Below are 19,399 nucleotides of genomic sequence, written 5' to 3'. Positions count from 1 at the left end.
CATACTAGGCCAGTGTGAGCAGAAGACCTAAGACACCTCCCATATCTGCACAGAGGTGATTTTAAGACTAAAGAGAATTGCTCGGTATGAAGGCACAGGTCTAGAAACCCAGCAACTCTGGAGGCTGAGGCAGGAGGATCATGAGTTCAAGGTCTGTCTAGGCTACAAAGAGAATTTGTAGGTCAACTTGAGTAATCGAGTAAGATTCTGTCTCTAAGTTTAAATAAGATAGGGTGGGGGAGCACTGATATAGCTCAGTGTGTAAAGCACACAGCCAACATAAAAGCATTCTGAAATGGAGGCTATGACCCTGCCAAGGGCTGTATAACTGAAGGTAGGGTCATGAAATCTCTGACAACAGTCAGAGGTTTTCTAAATGCACAGTGACTCAAAATTAATTGAAAATCAACATGTGATGTATGTTTATGGCTGTGCTTGACCATACTGATTGTGGGACTTCACGGTGGCCTTTTTCTGAACACACAGCACTCTCACCTTGACTTCAAGCTACACAGAGCCAGTGACCACTGCCAGACACCCCTGGGTCCAGACTGAGACTACTGTATCTTATAAGCAGTGTTGTGTGTACAAAGTTTTCAGCTCTTACACAGGTATAGGCTCAATTACAGAAACCAAAGATTTTAATGTGTTCCTACAAAGGTTCCTCATCATGTGAGCATAAATTAGTGTATGTTTCCATTGTACTATTAGACAGACAAGCATATCTACCTCATTAGTATGTAATTTGCTTTCTTCTTTAATAAAGACTAAACCATATGCATATCAAAAAACTTTTTAAAAATAAATTTATGATTCATTATCTGCAAATGCTTGTGCTCCCAATTTTTAGACCTATATACCAATGTTCATAAAAAAATTGCTTCAATGAAAAGAGGTCACAGTGAAGCCGGGTAGTGGTAGCATATGCGTGTAGTCCCAGCACTTGGGAAGCAGAGGCAGGTGGATTTCTGAGTCCAAGGCCAGCCTGGTCTACAGAGTGAGTTCCAGGACAGCCAGGGCTATATAAAGAAACCCTGTCTTGAAAAGAGAGAGAGAGAGAGAGAGAGAGAGAGAGAGAGAGAGAGAGAGAGAGAGAAAGAAAGAAAGAAAGAAAGAAAGAAAGAAAAATAAAGAAAAAGGGTCACAACACAAAAGAAAAAAGATTAAGACCTGGCTTAGGGTATATGAGGTTGTTAGAATTCTTATCCACTCCCCCATGACCACTCACGCATTGGCAAGAGGCTTAGTCACCCCAGGGCCTTACGTCCTATGTGCATGAGTGGCAGAGCTACGTAAGCCCGTATGCGCATGTGCAGAAGAAATCTATAAAAGTGGGTCCCACTCATCCCTCCACCTTTTCTTCCTGCACAATCTTTCCATAGGCCTAAGCACATCCCTTCTGTTCCCTTCCCTTAATAAACTTTTATAGTGGGTTTTGTCGTACCTTGTAGTTTTTCTCACATGGTAAACAGTGCCGCTTAGTGAATAACACTGTGCTGCTTAATAAATAACATGGGGTCCTGTATTCAAACCAGCAGAAGGAAGGAAGGATGGAGGGACAGAAGGAAGGAGGGAAGAAAGGAAGGAAGAGAAAGAGGGAGTGAAGGAAGAGAGAGGGGTATCAGATATCCATGACATTCAGAGCTGTGATGTATCCCAACTCTGCTCCCACAGTATTGGTACCTGAAGGCAGGAGCTTAACAATACAATTTTAGGAAATCCTTTTCATAATTGCAAAATATCGTAGAGCAATCAAATAGGTATCCCTTGCTGGACATAACCACACCCCTTCAGCCCAGGAGGATTACCTTTCCATCCCCAGCGTCCTGCAGATGGTGAATGCACGCGGTTCTCAGAGGAGAAATGACCTGACGGGTGGGGTTGCCAGCTTTCCAGCCCAGCTTCACCTGGAGACTCGTGAGCTCAGCCAACACCTTCAGGTACAGCTGGCAGCGGCCCAGATCCGCCACCTGCAACAAATGTCAGGACATGTAAGGACACGGGACCTGTGACTTTCACACAAGTAGAATTCAGAGAGGAGCAATCCCTGCATTTAAATGCACTAACAAGACACTGAAGAGGAGAGCCATTCCATCGTGCAGGGCCCAGGACGTCTGCATGTAGGCTAAGGATGCGATGTCATTCTTTGCAGTCGGGACTCTCCCAGAACAGAAAGAGGCAGGGAGCAGCAGGAGCTTCTGGGAGAACTAGGTTCTCACACTCACTATTTCTATGGTGTAAGCTGAGTTCCTTAGCTTTCCTAGGCCTCTGGTTTCTCACCCACACAATGGAGACAGTGATATTGACAGCATTATGGGAGATCTAAGCTCTAACAGTGCGTGCTTTGACTCCAAGCACTTGGAGATAAAAGAAAACATTTTTAGTGTAGATGACCAGCTCTCTCCTTCCACCATGTGGGTCTAGGGTCTCAGGGGACTAACTCAGGCTTGATGGCAATTGCCTGTACCTGCATGCCATCTCGCTGAACCAAAGTTCTTTAAAGAAGTCCATTTCCTCACCTTCTTGATGATCAACACAACACAATCAAACTGCTTCAACGTTTGTCCATAGAGGTTTTAAACAATAACAAATAGAAAGTCTATAAAAACTAGTATTTTCTAAGTATTCTTAGAAAAAAAAACTTTAATTATTTTTATATATCCTACAAAGAATATGCTATGGTGTGTAGGAGACATGACAGGCATATTCAGAAGATCATCTGAACCCAGAATCCACTGTTCCCACCTCCGGCTACACTTCTCTCTCTCTCTCTCTCTCTCTCTCTCTCTCTCTCTCTCTCTCTCTCTCTCTGTGTGTGTGTGTGTGTGTGTCTGTCTCTCTGTCTCTCTCTCTGTCTCTCTCTCTCTCTCTCTCACACACACACACACACACACACACACACACACACACACACACACACACACACACACACACGGCCCTGGTCCTACCCTTAATCTAACATTCTGAATATCTGAGTCCAGGTCCCAGTTACACACAAATGTGTCAAGGGGCTCAAATCCATCATTTTCAAACCTTCAAAATGTGGTGACAGACATATCATCTGGGAAACTGAGGCTCAGAAGAGCTGCATCTTGCGTAGGTCACAGTTAATACTGATGGAGTGGAAACTAGGTGGTTTGAATGTGAACCCTCGCCAAGCCCCCTCCCCCAACAGGTTCGTGTGTTTAAACACTTGACCCCCACTGTGGTGATCCTTGGGAGGTTGTGAAAGCTAGGGAGGTGCCACCTGACTGGGGGAAGGGACTGCTGCAGGGAGGGCCTTAGGGTTGGAGTCTAGTTACGCCTGCTTACACGGTCTGTAACCAGCTGCCCGTCTCCCACGGCCCCAGCTGCAGCCTGTTCTCATCATAATCTCTTTCTCACCATGATGGTCTCTCAGACCAGAGCCAAAGCTGCCCTTCCTCTGTTGAGCTGCTGCTGCTGGGCATTTCCCACGATACTGAGCTGTTCAGAAGTCTACAACGGCTCTGCTTCCCAGAGCGGCTTCTGGAGAAACCAGCACACTAAAGAGATGTTCCTTTCCAGGTGATCCAGTGATCGTGGACAAGGAAAAGCAAGAGTGGTGACTGATGGGCTCCCAAAAGAGAAAGCTCTGGAAGCCCAACTCTACTTACACTCTGCAGCTCATTCATGGTGAGCCTCCGGAGCACAAACTGAGACACGCTCTCTGCAGCAGACATGACGGAGGTCTGGAGAGCAGTGGACACCTCATCTGTGGGGAGAACGTGTTTTGTTAACCTGATAGAAGCAGGTCTTTGGTACAAAACATACCAGAAGCTCTTATACAACTGTTGGACAGAAAGGCAGTCAGTCACTGGAGTCCAGGACACCATACCACAGGCCCAGCATACCAAGGACACTGGATGGACTTTATGTGTTATGTGGAACACACACACACACACACACACACACACACACACACAGGACTGCTGAGATGGCTCAGTGGGTAAAGGTATGTGCCATCAAGCCTGGTGATATAAGGCCATCCTCAGGACCCAATGGTAGGAAAGAATTGACTTCTGAAAGTTTTCCTCTCATCTCCATGTGAGTGCCATGGCATGCCCATAACTTCATATACCTGCACACACAAATATAATAATAAAGCCTTTAAAAAAAATAGTGGTGTGGAGGAGCCCAATGGTAAGCTGCATGCTATGCAAACATGAGAACCTGAGCTCGGATCCCATTTGAAAGCTGGTATAGCAGTACTTATCTGTAACCCCAGCATGAGGGAAGGTGGAGGTGGGATGGAGGCAAGTGGACCCTGGGGGCTAGCCAGCCAGTCTAGCCAAAACAGCTTTGGGTTCAGTGAAGAGGCTCTGGCTCAGAGAGTAAGATTGACAGCAATGGAGAGAACGCCTTATGTCAACCTCTAGCCTCCACATTAACACACTTACACATACAGGTGTGCACACACATGCACATGCCTCACATGAGAAATAAACAAAAATAATAAAACAATAATAAATTATTGTTTATTATTACTCAAAAATAAATAAAACCACATTCTAATAATAGTATACAACTCTCCCAGAGTATTAGATGGACACCCCACTGTATCCCCAGCAGCACCAAGAGCTGCTCAGTGTATGCATGGGAAGAACTAATTCTCATTCTGAACACCAGCAACACCCCTAACAAGGCACCCCAGAGCCCAGTCGTCCTCACCATCCTGGTCACTGGAACCTCTTGGCACACAAGAATGCAGCAACCTCACCAGCAGCTGGAGGCACCTGTCTGTCCTCAACAGGGGCATGTAGGCATTGGTGCCCAGCTTCCCCAGGGCATCCAGCAAGGGGTCTAAGAAGATCCTCAGCACGTTCTGAGTCCTCTGCTTCTCACTAGATGGTAAAAGAACACCCCCATCAGCCATCTCAAAATCATGACCATTCCCCAGCTAGCACTCATGCAGCAAGTTAGCTGAGGGGTCATACAAGTTACTTCACGGATGGTGCACATGCACACATGCCCAGGACTTGTGAGGACCCATCTCTAGGTCTGGGCTTTCCACTGTCTTCAACCCTTACAGTGTGGGACACAAATCTAAACCCATGCTATATGTTCAACTGCCGAGGTCCTGACCAATGGTTTTCGCAGCAAAGCGAAAACGTGAGAGAGCAGAGCAGAGAAGGAAACAGGTGAAAACAGAAACAAAATCCATACAAATGTGTGAAACTGTCAATGAATAAATAAAAAAAGAAAAGCATAAACTAGTAAAAGACACGTAACATCAACTTTTTTTTTAATACAAAAGAAAAAACCCTGAAGATATAAAACTATTATGACCAATGACTTTGGCACTAAAATTTCATCTAGATGGGCTATGATGTATCAAGGGGCTGTTTTATCTTCAGCACAGTGGCTATGCTGTAATGGGTAGCTGTTCCAGCTTTGACCTGGAAGTACTACCCCCAGTGAGGCTTCTAGTAACTGTGACCTGCCCCCAAGGTGGGCTGAGGTGGGAGCCCTTAAGACCCAAGATCTGGATGAGCCAGCTGTAGTTTTGGTGCCTGTCCTGGATCTCACTCTGCAGACCAGGCTGGCCTCAGACTCACAGAGGTCTGCCTGGCTCTGCCTCCCGAGTACTGGGATTAAAGGTGTGTGCCACCTCCGCCTGGCAATAAACCTTTTTAATTATGCAGAGTTGCCTTAATAAATCCCCACAATACTGTGACTTATTCTACTTCTATTTTAGCCAGCAATTGCCACTCCCAGTTACTGGCTGCTTCTCTAGCAGCGTCCTGACTGCTCAGGCCACAGTCTGTCAGGAATTCCCACAGGCACTGGCTCTGTCACTGCCACTAAAGGTAGCTTAACTAAATCTCTATCATTCTATTTATAAATAAGACTCGAGAATGAAAGGCTGGGGTGAAAACCTGCTAGCTCAGAGAGGTTGAGTAGCACCTAGCTGACCTCTCCTTGCAGGTACCTCCTCAAAACTCCCCTCCTTCTGCTCTGCAAAAACAATAAATACCTTGCTATTCGAAACCCCTCCTGACCACTTATGGTGCATCTCTCTATCTCTTCCAGATGCCCTCTGACGCTCTAGGATTACTTTCTGTCAACTAGTGGCTAACTCAGTCTGCTGAGCCAAGGTTAATTTTGTTTAATTAACACAAATGAAAACTTGCAGTTCACAGTGTGATCGACTACCCCCAACACCAAGGTAACTGTAAACCATGTCAAGGTCCCGCCTACCCTGGCACTGTTGGCTCCACAGAGGAAATGATCCACTCCTAGGCTCAGAGGCCACTTCATCCCAATAGCCATTTTTGCTTAAGTCACACACCTACAATTTACACTGGGATCTTAGCATCTACTTTGTAATACCAGTATAAAACAGTAAGCATCCTATATTCTCCGATTTAATATTAGATTGCAAATCTGACATTTAATTTACCAACCTGCCAGCACTAAGTGGCCCTACTTCTATGAACCCGCTGTTACAGTAAACATCTCTGTAGTACGTGACCAGTGTTCTCGACCTGGCCTTTCTTAGTGACTCTACCGACCACTGAAAAGTCTAAGCACCCATGTGTGGGGTGTTTACCACCAACCCCATAGTTCCCCAGAGTTTTCTTGAGTGCGAGCAGCAGGAAATATTAGATAGAAGGATTTAGATTGTGGAGATAAACAGATAGAAAATAAAGGATAGCCTCGAGAGGGCCTGGAACCTTTTCCAACTGGCCCTGACTGTCTCTGCCCCAGGGTTTTTTTTGTTTTTTGTTTTTGTTTTTTTTCTTCTCGAGACAGGGTTTCTCTATGTAGCTTTGTGCCTTTCCTGGAACTCACTTGGTAGACCAAGCTGGCCTTGAACTCACAGAGATCAGCCTGGCTCTGCCTCCTAAGCGCTGGGATTAAAGGCATGCACCACCACCACCACCACCACCACCACCACCACCACCACCTGGCTGCCCCAGGGTATTTAAAGAGATGCCAAGGGATGGAGCAAAAGACCTCCCCAGCACAGCCAAGTGCAGACCATCTCAGACACCTGCACTCAGGCCCGTGGTCTAATCATCCTCTATGTGGACCTGCTGGGCAAAGCTACAAGGAACCTGAAAACAGGCTCCCACACCCATGATAAATCTTATTAGCCTCCCCTGCACCCCAACACTGAAGAAACACGGACCTGAACTGGGTCTTCATTCCTTCCACGTCCACAGCCAGCAGAACCATCAGAGAGGTCAGCCTGGCTTCAAGCCAGTCTGGCATGAAGCCGCTTTCCCCTGCTAGGATAACAAAAGGTACAGCATAAGAAACATTCTCAGGGCTTGAAAAATAGTTCCATGGGTAAAGGTGCTTGCAGTCACACCTCATGACTGGCCCCCAGGACCTACAAGGTGGGAGAAAAGAGCTGACTCCCATAAGTTATCTTCTGACCTCCAAATGGGTGTTGTGACACGCAAGCACTCACATGCACACACACTTTTTAATTAAAAAAAAAAAAATTAAAAGGCATTCACTAAGTCCTTCAAATATGACACACTGCAACCGAAACAACTCTGTCATTATTCCTAATCCATGTTACATCGTTAGAGAAATACATTATTATGCACCACATTTAAAGACAATAAAAACGACTCCTTGTCCCTGCTGTGTGCAGAGATGCTGCTTGACCACCACAGACACACGGTTCCTCAGACCACAGAAAGTGTTCAGCCAAGAATACCAGAACTGTCATTACAGTGAGGGCCATGCTGGAGACATGTGTCTGCAGCTGGAGTACACATTAGGGGAAGTGTCTTGATCTGGGGACAACTGAGCTGAGGGGGACATCTGAGAAGAACGACCTGGGTGAACGGAGACAAGAACCTCCCATGTAAAAGAATATGTGGACGGTCCTGCTGATGCACATATGTGAGAAAGAATGGCAGAAAATGAGGTGAAGGACCTATTGAAGGGACCCAGACACTTGGCAGAACATTCAGGAGTTTTGCTCTTGTCCCAGAGGCCACTGGAAACCTCTGAGGGTGCACACACATTGGGGTGGAGAGAGTTCCAAAATGGAAACTGTAGGGAAGCAAAAGGAGGAACAAGGGAAGCAACCAGAGCAAGGCTAGCTGGGCTGAGACTTCCAGAAGACACCTGACCCTGGGCAGGAGGGGTGAAGCACCAGGACTAGGCAGCCCAGCTCCCCTGGAGCCACTGTGTGGGACTGCGCTAGCAGCAAGGAAGGTTTGCCTTTAGCTGCAGGCCTAAGCCAAGAAGCTCCCAAGCAACAGCATGGGGAATGCCTTTAAGAATGGAGAGGAGATGCTCAGGAGAAAACACTGATAGACAGATGAACTCTAGGACAATTCCCTGATCAGTTAAGACCCACTTCTGGATCAGATGAGGGAAACTGGATGAAATGAGCTGATCTGAGACAAAGGCAGCGAAGTTCAGATGTGCTAAGCTCAATGGCACAGTTTCCCCAAATCATTGCCTCGGGCCTTAATGAAGAGGAAGCATTAGAAATGTACAAGAAATCCTAACTAATAAGACTCTGTGAATTCTTCCCTCCTGCAGGCTGACATGTTTTCTCCAAAGATCTTTGCAAAAGTAGTCTCTGCCAGAAGTGAGGGTCAGTGGTAGAGCACCCACCAAGCATGCCCAAGGCCATGGCAGAACCACATCAAAAGGGAAAGAAAATAGGAAAGAGAAAGAAGAATGGTCTTCACAAGTGTGTGATAAAAACACACCGCCCAGCAGAATAACCCTTCCCAAAGTGTACTCTCTGAGACTGCTTTTGGGGGCTAGAGAGATGACTGGGGTCAGAGCCTTAGCTCTGAAAGGATGAGGATGAGTGTGCAGTTCAGATCCCTGCACCCATGTTAAAGCTGGTAGGAGTGGTGGTCAGAGGCAGGGGCAGCAGATCCCTGGGATAAGCTGGCCAGCTGGACCAGCCAGTCAATCAGCAAGCCCCAGATTCAGTGAGAGACCCAGTCTCAGAAAACAGAGGAAAGCAACTAAGGAATCACCTGATGTCAAGTCCCAGCCTCCACACACAACACGTCACTCAGATAAATGAACTGGTTTTCATCAGTTCACAATAAACGAAGTGCTTTTAAAGCATGAAAAACAAACCCACGTGCATTATTTGCACTCACCCGTTTCCATCCTAGAGACCCCCACACACCTGCCCTGTGGGATGAGTTCATGTACTAATTGGGTCCACTTCCTGCTCTGGTAATTGAGCAGCTAGCTCCAAAGCGTCTATACTGGGTTAACATCCTCAAGTCTCAGAACCTGGAAAGCCGTGAGGAAGCGATTCTGCACACGTGGCTGAAGTTCAGACTCACACAGCACAACTGCTTATGCCCACAAATCAATCTGAAAGTTCCTTGTAACACATTTCGTCATTCCATAAAGAGGAGTTCAGACTTACTTTCCCAACCAGGGGACTTCACGAACTCCTGAACAAGGTTTTTCACGTAAGCCTTTAACGATGTCTCGTGTCCCTCAGAGCCACCAATTGAGGACTGCCTAAAGTATCTTTCATTGATGCGCAGCCAATCACAGAGCTAGACAGGAAAACCATGGCAGGGTTATTTTATCCATAAAACATAACAAAGCAAAGCATTTCTAATTTCCCTGAGCCATAAACTGAATTTAAAAAATTAGATACAAGAGCTTGGTACACTCTTATGAAGGCATCATTCCCTGGTGTTGAGTGGTACTGAAGAATCTACTTTTTAATGTGTGGCTCCGGTCTTCAGAACTATATTAGGTGGAGAGGACCACCCGGAACCCAGTGTAAGGGAATTTCACACCCTAGCAAAGCAATGTTGCATTCTCAGACTGGCTAGTGATGGCTCCATGGGGAAAGGCTTTTATAGAGCTTTCAAACCGTTGATTTGCGGCTCACCTCTGTCCACAACACGGTCCCTCGTGCCAAGGACTCCTCTTGTCTCAGAGACATGAGAAAAGCTGCGATGTCAGAAAGAGATACTTTCTCCTAGGCAGAAAAAGCTCAGTTTAGACTTTTGGAGTCACATCACAGCTCTGTGGAAACGGCAAGTCAACTAAAGTGGAATGTCATTCCTTCAGAGACAGGAAGTTACATTGTTTAAACAAAGAACAGGAGCTCAGAGCATGAAGCTGGGCTCTGGTGTGAGGACAGACTTCAGATCTCCAGAACCACTAGCAACGGAACAGAGTTGGTGGCACCTGTAATCCTAATGTTTGTGAAGCAGAGGTAGGGGATCCCAGGCAAGCCGGGCAGGCAGACTAGCTGGAATAGGCAAGGTCTGGGGTTGGCAAGAGACCCCCACCTCTGACATCACCTGATGTCAAGCTCCAGCCTCCACACACACCTGACCCTGTGTGGGTCCAGGGGAGCAGGGGGGGCCAGCCCTGGTGCTTCACCCCTCCTGTCCAGGGTCAGGTGTCTTCTGGAGCGCAAAATAAGATACCTGCCTCCATACGTGAGTGTGCACATGTTCACATGTGTACACACACAGACACATGACAAAATAAATAAAGGGAACTCCACAGTGGCAATCTATTATATGAAAAGTCAATCCTTTTATTTATTTACTTTTTTTTTATGTACACATATGTATTTTTTTGTGACTTTTTGGGGGAGGACGTTTTAGACTTTTAAAGCAGGATCTCACTCTATAGTCTCGACTAGCCTAGACTGAATGAATAATTAGCCCAGCTGGTCTCACACTCAAGGCAATCCCTTCTGCCTCTAGAGTGGGTAACATTTTAAAAATACACATTTTCTTTAAAATCAGCTAGCATCTTAGAGACAAGATGAGTATAATCTTTCAAAAAGATACCATCAATAAAAAATGAATGACTATGAATTAAAATATGATTCTTTAGAAGCAACAGAAAGAACCTCCAACTGAAGAAAACCACAATGGTTCCTCAGCCCAAAGATCACAGCTAATGAATATTCTGCATCAGGCCAGGTCTGCAGGCTGGCGCACACAGCCCCTGGGTTAAGCAAAGTCCTATTGGAACACGGCATATGCATTTATTTAGATGACAAAAAAGAATCCCAAAGTTAAACAGGGACCACGTAACCTATAAAGCCTCATTTTCACTGCTCTGTCCAGCACAGCAGTGTGCTGACTCCGGCTCTCGGTATCTCCCTCTGGACTCTGTGTCCACGAGTTCCTCTCCTGGTGAGTCACCCAGGATGGCCTGGTCCCTTTGCCAGGCTGTGAGAATACACATGAAAGGCTCCCAGGGAAGTTGACTAGAGCTCAGGGCCCAGGTTTCGGCCCAGGTTTTGTCCTGGGACCTGGCTCTGCAGCGGCCCAGGCCTCACAAATGTTAACATTCCCAAGGCCCAGACAGCAAGTCACTGTTCAGCACAATCCAACCACAATACAAGTGCCAACACTTCCTGCACACTTCTGTCATCTTGGATGACGTCAATCTGGACACCACGGGCCAACCTGTCCGTAGGCCTTTTGACAGCGCCACCACAGGCCAGACTTGTGTGCACAGGTACCCCGAGAAAGACTTACAAACGGGCATCTGGACAAACACACTCACCACATCCACCAGACGCATGGCTGTCTGGAGAAGGTAGCACTGTGCTGCTCCTCTCAGAAGGACCTGGTGTGTGATCATCGTGCACTGGAGAACGTCCCTGGTTCAAAACAAGGACAAGATAGGTACCAGGGGAAGTCTGATCACTCACAATCACTTACACAGCCTACAACTTCCGACATACAAAGTGACCATCACCAGGAGTGATGGTCACCAAGAGTAACTAACCATCACCAGAAGCAGCCATCACCAGATGAGGTCAGTGCCAGGAGCGGCCACCACCAGATGTGACCGTCACCAGGATTGGCCAGCACCAGGAGTGGCTGTCACCAGGAGTGGTCAGCACCGGGAGTGACCTGATATCACCAGAAGTGCTAGTATCAGGAATGACTGTCACCAGGAATAGCCAGCCACAGGAGTAAGTGTCACTAGAAGTGACCAGCACAAAAGTGACCACCAAGATTGCCAACACAAGTAGTGACTGTCACCAGGAGTGGCCAGCACCAGGACTGGCCAGCACCAGGAGTGACTGTCACCAGGACTGGCCAGCACCAGAAGAGCTGCAGAGCCAGTTTCCAACGTGATCTTACACAGAGCACAATTTGTGTTTTTCTTTTTTATTTGACTGAGACCAAGTCTCAGTAGGCAATCCACACTGATCTCAACTTTCCTCTGGCCAAGACTGGCCTCAGGCTTATGTGCCTCCTTAATTATTTTCTTAAGTAGTGGAGTTACAAGTGTGAGCCACCAAACCCAGACAGAGTTCAGTCTTAATATGAACCCAATCTCTTTTAATAAGAAAAAAACTGGGCATGGTACCTTGTGCCTATAATCCCAGCACTTGGGAAGGTGAGACAGGAGGATTGCTGTGACTCAGCTTGGGCTATACAATAAGAATCTGTCTCGCTGGGCGGTGGCGCACGCCTTTAATCCCAGCACTCGGGAGGCAGAGCCAGGCGGATTTCTGTGAGTTTGAGGCTAGCCTAGGTTACCAACTGAGTTCCAGGAAAGGTGCAAAGCTACACAGAGAAACCTGTCTCGAAAAACCAAAAAAAAAAATCTGTCTCAAGGAAAAAATATACTTAAATGCAAATGTTCTCAAAGTAAAAACTTCATATACTTTCTAATTGCTCTTATGATTTGATATCTGGCCTTAATTTTTCTTCTGTATCCATTTTTCCTACTTATCAACTTTAAGGTGATCAAAACAAGTACATATATTTAAATTAGTAATTCATCAAACAAAAGACATTCAGTTAATTATTTATATGAATAAAAACATGTCAGTTTTTCTTACACAAAGCTACATGAACAAGAGTTACAACAAATGAATGAATCCATAGTGTGTAAGTTACCTGAGAGCAAGAAGCCCTTCTCCACCCAGGGCCTTACATCTGGGCATGCCTGCCAAAGCCTTGGAGAGGAAGAACACAGGCACAGCACACCAGTGTCTACCTGCCATCTTCTGAATGAACTTCAACAGGAAATGACCTAGAAGAAAAGGTTTGCAAAGTTATTGCTGCAGGGATCGCACAGAAGAGTCTTCTACTCCCTTAGTAAGAAAATATAAACCAAGCCCTCAGTGATGTGACAGCACCTCAGACCTACTGGGATGGCTAAAAGCAAAAGGAATACAAGAGAGCTGGAATCTGAAGAAAAGGGAACCCTCATGCTTCTGGTGGGAATGGAGAGGGTGCGTGCAGTCAGCGTGGACAACACGGTAGTGAGAATGTGACCCCGCAAAATCCATGTCTAGCTGCCTAACTAGGACACACATACCAAAACATGCTAAAAGTTACAACTTAAATTAAAAATCTCTACTGACATACTCTTTGTTTCTTCTGGAAGAAGAGAAACGTAAGTGACTAGAAACTTCTGCAGCTTTAATCCCAGGGGAGAGCCACTTCCCAGCAGTTGCCCTGGAGACCTGTGGTCAAAGAGGGGGGGAGAAACGTGAACTTAAAATCCGTTTTCAAATAAGCATACGGACATTAGTCTAAATGCAGCACAGCCCTGGTTCTCAGCAATAACATAACTGGACAACTCTTCTTGCCCTGGGCTTGCATTTTATTTTTCAGAATATTTGGAGACTCTCTGAACACAGAAACATCTGGATGTTCTAATAGAACAGCAGGACTCTCCAGGACCCCTGACTGTTAGACTGATGGGGTGTGGCAGCCTGTGATGACACACCCTTCCCTCCTAACACACATCAGTCGAGCTGGGGACGATTAACTTAACTGTACCTTTTTGTTTCCGAAATATAATTCAATAACTTTACATGTTTAGGTTGAAGTAAACGAGCATGCACGTGGAGACAAACATTAGAGCTGACTCACACCTGCTAGAGTGTTTAACTGTGAACATAGACTCGACCATGGGGGTTCTGCCTATGTGTGTTATCTGCTAACTGAACACAACAGGGCCCCAGAAGGTGTGTCCCGATAAATGTGTGCACCACCTCTCCCAAAAGCATAAAGGCCGTGCGCTGACTTCACACTGCCCAGCCGCCTCACAGATGTGGAATGCCATCCAACAATGCCTCACTGAAGACTCCAAAGTCCCTGTCAATCATGCCATTTTATGTTTCCAGTATTTATTCATCAGACATTGAAATTAATAGATCCCTGTCAGTTGGCCTGGACAGTAGCATTTTTAAAGAAATTGATGGAGAGTGGGGTGATTTTCATTTTTAGAGGCCTCCTAAGCATAACTTACTTATAGCTATGAATGTAGTGATCAATATCAGAAAGACAACATAATCCTAAAAATAAAAGCAGAGGAGATCTGAAAGGGCAATTTCAGAGTATAGATAATTCTCCAAATGTGGCTAAGGCACAAAACTAACAAACTTCTGACTGCTAACCTTTTCCAAGGGTGAATAAGCAGACCTCTTACAAGCCATGGCAGCCACTGTCAGATACAGAAAGGAATATGTTAGGTGGACTGTGAGGACAGGGCTGACAGACACCAGACACACTGGTGCGAACTCAAGGTTCTTCATACAGATGGAGGGGGGATGGAGAGGATGAAGGGGAGGGAGGGGAGAAGGGAGGGAGGCAGGCAGGGAGGGAGGGAAAGAGGGGATGGGGAAGAGGGGAGGGAGGGAGAGATGGAGAGATGAAGAGGAGGGGAGGAGGGCAGGGAGGGAGGGGAGGGAGAGAGAAGGAGGGAGATGATGAAGAGGGGGGAGGGAGAGGATGAAGAGAGGAAGGGAGGGAGGGGAAGAGGAAGGAAGGAACAGACACACAGATGAAGCATACAGAAGGTAAGTCATCCAGCAGACAAAGGGAGATACACACACACACACACACACACACACACACACACACACACACACGTAACAACTAAGCAAATTCCACTAGACATTAACATCTGCTGACTATAGGTGAACAATAAAGGATAATTCTTTATATTATCCCCCGACTTTTCTTGAAAACTGTGAAACTAAGTCAGAATTAAAAAGCTAACACAAGAAGGCAGGCTAGGCGTGCTGTGTACAGATGCCCAGAACTGCACTACAGCTAGGGGAGAGTCGGCCCTCTGGGCTGGGGCCTACCCATGGTGGCCCAGCTTGCACAAGGCCCTGGGCCGTGTCCTAGTCCCACAGCAATAGCAGACTGGCACGGTGCTCACCTGCCGTACAGACAGCTCTCGGAGAGGACGTCCATCAGCGGGCCCGTAACAAACTAGAAGGAAAAGGAAGAGGATGGGCGCAAACGTCTGACTTGAGGGAGAGGACCTGCCTTTGCTCTACCCGGGGACACAGGAGAGCTGGGGAGCAGAGCAGGCTAACGCAGGGAGGGTCCAGTGGGCACAAACAGAAGGCCGCCATCCAGTAACAACCTCCAGGGCCCTGGGGTGGGTCAGGGACGAAGGAGCTTGATGTTTAAAAAGTAGGTGGGTATACAGACAGTATTAGGGAAATAAAGATCCCTCCAGGAGAGACTGACAGCCTGTGCTGAGGTGGGTGCTGGGGACTGACGACCCCCAAAACAGTCCTAGACACTGGTCAACAACTCCCCACGCCCCAGCAGCTTTCCTGAAATGCAGGGGGCAGACTGCATCTCAGGTGCTAGAGTGTGGAGTTCAGACAGAAAAAGCAGGGTGGTGTGTCTGACCCTAAGGTAAGGTGAGCTACTGTGTCTTAGGTAGGGGACAGGGAGCCACAGGGCCCCATTGCGTAGAGCCTAACACTCATGGTCTCCTCGCTGTATAGGCAGCGGCTGAGACAAACAGAACTCAGACAATGATGGTAAAGTACACACACAGACAACTGTGACCCAGAGCTCCAGGACAGCATCACCAGGGGCATCCCTGCCAGACTGCAAGCTCTGCAAAGGACAACGGCTGAGAAATGACGCAGACAAGCTGACCTTGACGGCTAACACTGTCAGCTCGACGGGATCTAGGACTCAGCCATGAGACCAGTCTCTGGGCACACCCGTGAGGGACTGCTTTGATTAAAGTATCTGAGGCAGAAGACCCACCCTGAGAGTGGACTGCACCTTTCTGGCAGCCACGAGACACAGGGAGGACCAAGGAAAAAGGTGTTTGTTTGCCTCCTTGCCTTCTCCTCTCGATGGTGCGTTCATCTACCCTGCAGCTGCCACTGCTGCCGCCATTCTGTGCTCCATCAGAGCCCAGCTTCTTTGGGCTCCCAACATGGACTGAAGTACTGAGCGATTCTCTAGGAACCATCCAGGCCTTTAGTGCCGGATTGGACAACTGAAGCACCCAGCCTCAGGACTGAGCGGCTACTGGTTTTCTGCCTCCCCAGCTAGCAGACGGCCATTGCTGTACGCCAACCTAATAAATTTCCTTTTAGTACACACTCATTCTATTGCTTCTATCCACCTTGACAAATATGCCCACCATTCAGCTTTCCCCAAACAGGAGAGCGACATTTGAGGAGACCAGTAGACAGAGACTGGGGATGTGGCTCAAAGTGCTCACCCAACATATCTGAAGCCCTGGGTTCAGTCCCTAACACCACATAAACTGGGAGTGATGATGTGCACACAATCCCAGCACTCAGGAGGCAAAGGCAAAAGGAACCAAAGTTCAGAGTCAATCTTGGCCACACAGAGAGCTTCAAAGGCCAGCCTAGGCTACAGGAGACCTTGTCTCAAAAAGCAGAGCTTGATATGGGAAGTTCTATAAGAGACCCACCCTCGCTGCAGCTGCTGCCAGAGGCTCTGCTGTGCAGTTTACCCACCCTTCCTAACTCAGAAGGGCATAATTTTCCTTCTCGTGTACCTCTGGATCACTGACCAGAGCCTGGGCACACTTTCCCTGTCTCACGGGTTTTCTGAAGCTCCCTCACCCCATTCCTCTACAGCATTGACTCCCAACCCCCATGCAAAGTACTCAGCTCTCTCTCTCCCTCTTCTCCGACTCCTATTCCAGGTGGCTGCTGGGACTGACTGCTTGCCTACTCTGTTGTTTTTCTCTTAAACACAAAAGATCTTGAGTTTAAAAACAAAGATCATGTGACAGAGACGTAGCCTTCACCTCCCGTGTTCTGAGGATTGTTAAGGAGGAAGGGGCTGGGATGTCATTACCTCAGAGAGTTCTGGCGAATATGGAAGCGATTTCACTTCATACAGCTCCAAGAAGTGGATCACGCCTTCTTTGGTCAGGATTTTATTCTCGCTTTCAAACATTCTTTTATAAATGCACATGTGCCAGGAGGGATGAAAGAGCCAGCAGCCTGTGGGAACAAGTACTCAATGCTGACATATAACTCTAACTTTAGATCTCTGCCTGGAGACTGTAGGCTCACACCACAAATCTGCGTGCAATGGACAGTCACACCAGCAACGTGAGAGCACCACCACAGTGAGTCTGCTAATCACATCCACAGAGCTTGCGGAACCCAATCACCTCAGCGCTCAGCATTCTGGGTGCCCTCGGCTACTGCAGCCACCGAGTCCTCAAGAAAGCACTAGCCTGTGTGGACAGGTGGAACTTTAGACCTGGGGTGGCCCAGGACATTGTCCCCTCACTCGACTTGAGGCCATTTTTCATACATAAATCTAAAATGGTCACCTCTCTACTTGAAACCTCTGAAGAGCTTCCCACCATTCTTAAACTGTGAATAAGACGCAGGCTGACACTGGCCACCCAGCCTTGCCCACTCTACAGACCCGGTTTCCTCAGTGCCCTACTATCCTCACAGAGCTCCCCACCTCAGGGCTGGTGAGCTCCTAGCTCTGAGTTTGTATGTCACCCTAGGTCAGACCTAACCTCCCCTTCACATGAACTCCTCTGTGGTCCCTTCTCTGCTCTCTTCATAGGACTTGGAGCCAAAACTACTGTTTCGTGAAAAAAAGACAAAACTCAAGTGGAAAAATTCTGTTCCCCGCCCCCCCCCAGTGCTGGTACACACTGACACTAAGTAAGGACCTCTCAAGTGAATGTATAACTGAATCCACAAGAAAAGACAGAGTAAGGGGCTGGAGAGATGGCTCAGTGGTTAAGAGCACTGCCACTCTTCAGAGCACTGGGGCTCGAGTCTCAGCACCCACGTCAGGCAGCTCACACCCACCTGTTAACTCCAGCTCCCGCAAAACTAATAGCTTCTTCTGGCCTCTGAAGAAACCTGCATGCATGTGGTCATCACATAGGCACACATTATTCACATAAATAAAAATAATTCTTAAAAAAATGGAATAAATATGTACCTCCTAAATACTGTCTCTGACTCTTAAAATAGCCATTATTTAATTATATTAGAAAAAACTTTTTTTAATCTCATGGTATTCTGTAACTAAATTGGCCTACTGTTTGTAATTTACCTCAACATGCTTTTTCAACTCTCTGTCAATGGTAACTTTTCAAGACCAGTCGATGCTATTTATTTGGTTTGGTTTGCTCAGAGCTACGGGCAAAGCATGTAATGAGAGCATCCTTTTCTCAGCAAGTGATCAAGAGAACGCCAAGATCCCATTAGATGCTGGCCCCAGGTGGGACAAGAGATGCTGACGGTCTGTGAAAACTCACTGTGTCAGAGAACAGCCACTGCCATCGGCAGAATAAAGACCAATTCCTGAGGGGTCAGACTATCGGTGAGGTAATTATCCAAGACAGCCACCAGTTCCGGACATAATCCTCATGAATAAGCACATGATATGGCACCTTCCCACTCCCGTGGCTAGGAAGCCTCCGACCTGCAGTTAGCTGCATCACTGGCTGAAGCTTAATCTCACAAAGCCACTTTCAGGAGCTTCAGGTTTACTGTGTTTCTTCTCCAACACTCTCCCAACTCAGGAGTGATGGAGGGTTCAAAACAAACCTTTATCATACCCTCGAATGACCTCTTCCTAAGAACGCCAAGATACCTCACAACAAAATCTAACCCCCATGCAGTCTAATAAACAAAAGACAGATGTGTATTTACACATTAAAAAAGGTATTATTAAGACAATAAGGCTGGAAAGCAGTTACAAGTATACATCCATATCAAAAGGTTATTATTAAAAAAAAAAAAATAGCACTACCACAGAAGCGCTGGCAGTTTCTTATTTGTGTGGTGTGGAGAGGTACATGTACATATGTGTGTGTTTCAGCATGGGCACATGTGTGTGGAGGCCAGAGGTTGACACCCGGTATCTTCCTCAATCCCTCTCCATTTTATATATTGAGGCAAGGTCTCTTGATGAGCCCAGAGCTTGCTGCTTTGGTTAGTCTACCTATCCAGCCCACCCAGGGATCCCCTGTGTCTGCCTCAGGAATGCTGGGATTGTAGGTGGGTACCCAGACCCACAAGGCATCTCTATATTGGTACTGAAGCTCTGAATTCTGGTCCTCACACTTCTACAGCAAGCCCTTCACCTACTGGGCCCTCTCCCCAGCCTGCTCTGTTAAGAACACACCCTGAGAT

At 47.1% G+C, this 19,399-nt stretch overlaps 1 protein-coding gene across 4 annotated transcripts in view; it reads right to left on the bottom strand.

Annotated features, from left to right (window-relative positions):
* The window catches only part of Tarbp1 (TAR (HIV-1) RNA binding protein 1), a 48,943-nt gene that overhangs the window by 23,379 nt on the left and 6,165 nt on the right, over positions 1-19,399 (bottom strand). For all 4 annotated transcript variants that reach the window (XM_036187059.1, XM_036187060.1, XM_036187062.1 and 1 more), the window contains exons 4-14: positions 17,079-17,227; positions 15,151-15,203; positions 13,344-13,441; positions 12,870-13,005; positions 11,518-11,614; positions 9,872-9,961; positions 9,392-9,527; positions 7,154-7,253; positions 4,690-4,862; positions 3,636-3,733; positions 1,809-1,970 (exon numbers count right to left, since the gene is read on the bottom strand). In XM_036187059.1, coding sequence (XP_036042952.1) covers positions 1,809-1,970; positions 3,636-3,733; positions 4,690-4,862; positions 7,154-7,253; positions 9,392-9,527; positions 9,872-9,961; positions 11,518-11,614; positions 12,870-13,005; positions 13,344-13,441; positions 15,151-15,203; positions 17,079-17,227 — 1,292 coding nt within the window. The remainder of the gene's footprint in view (positions 1-1,808; positions 1,971-3,635; positions 3,734-4,689; positions 4,863-7,153; positions 7,254-9,391; positions 9,528-9,871; positions 9,962-11,517; positions 11,615-12,869; positions 13,006-13,343; positions 13,442-15,150; positions 15,204-17,078; positions 17,228-19,399) is intronic.

This window comes from Onychomys torridus, chromosome 5 (assembly GCF_903995425.1).
Source record: "Onychomys torridus chromosome 5, mOncTor1.1, whole genome shotgun sequence".
Classification (NCBI taxonomy): Eukaryota; Metazoa; Chordata; class Mammalia; order Rodentia; family Cricetidae; genus Onychomys; species Onychomys torridus.
This window is presented reverse-complemented; position numbering and strand designations above follow the sequence as displayed.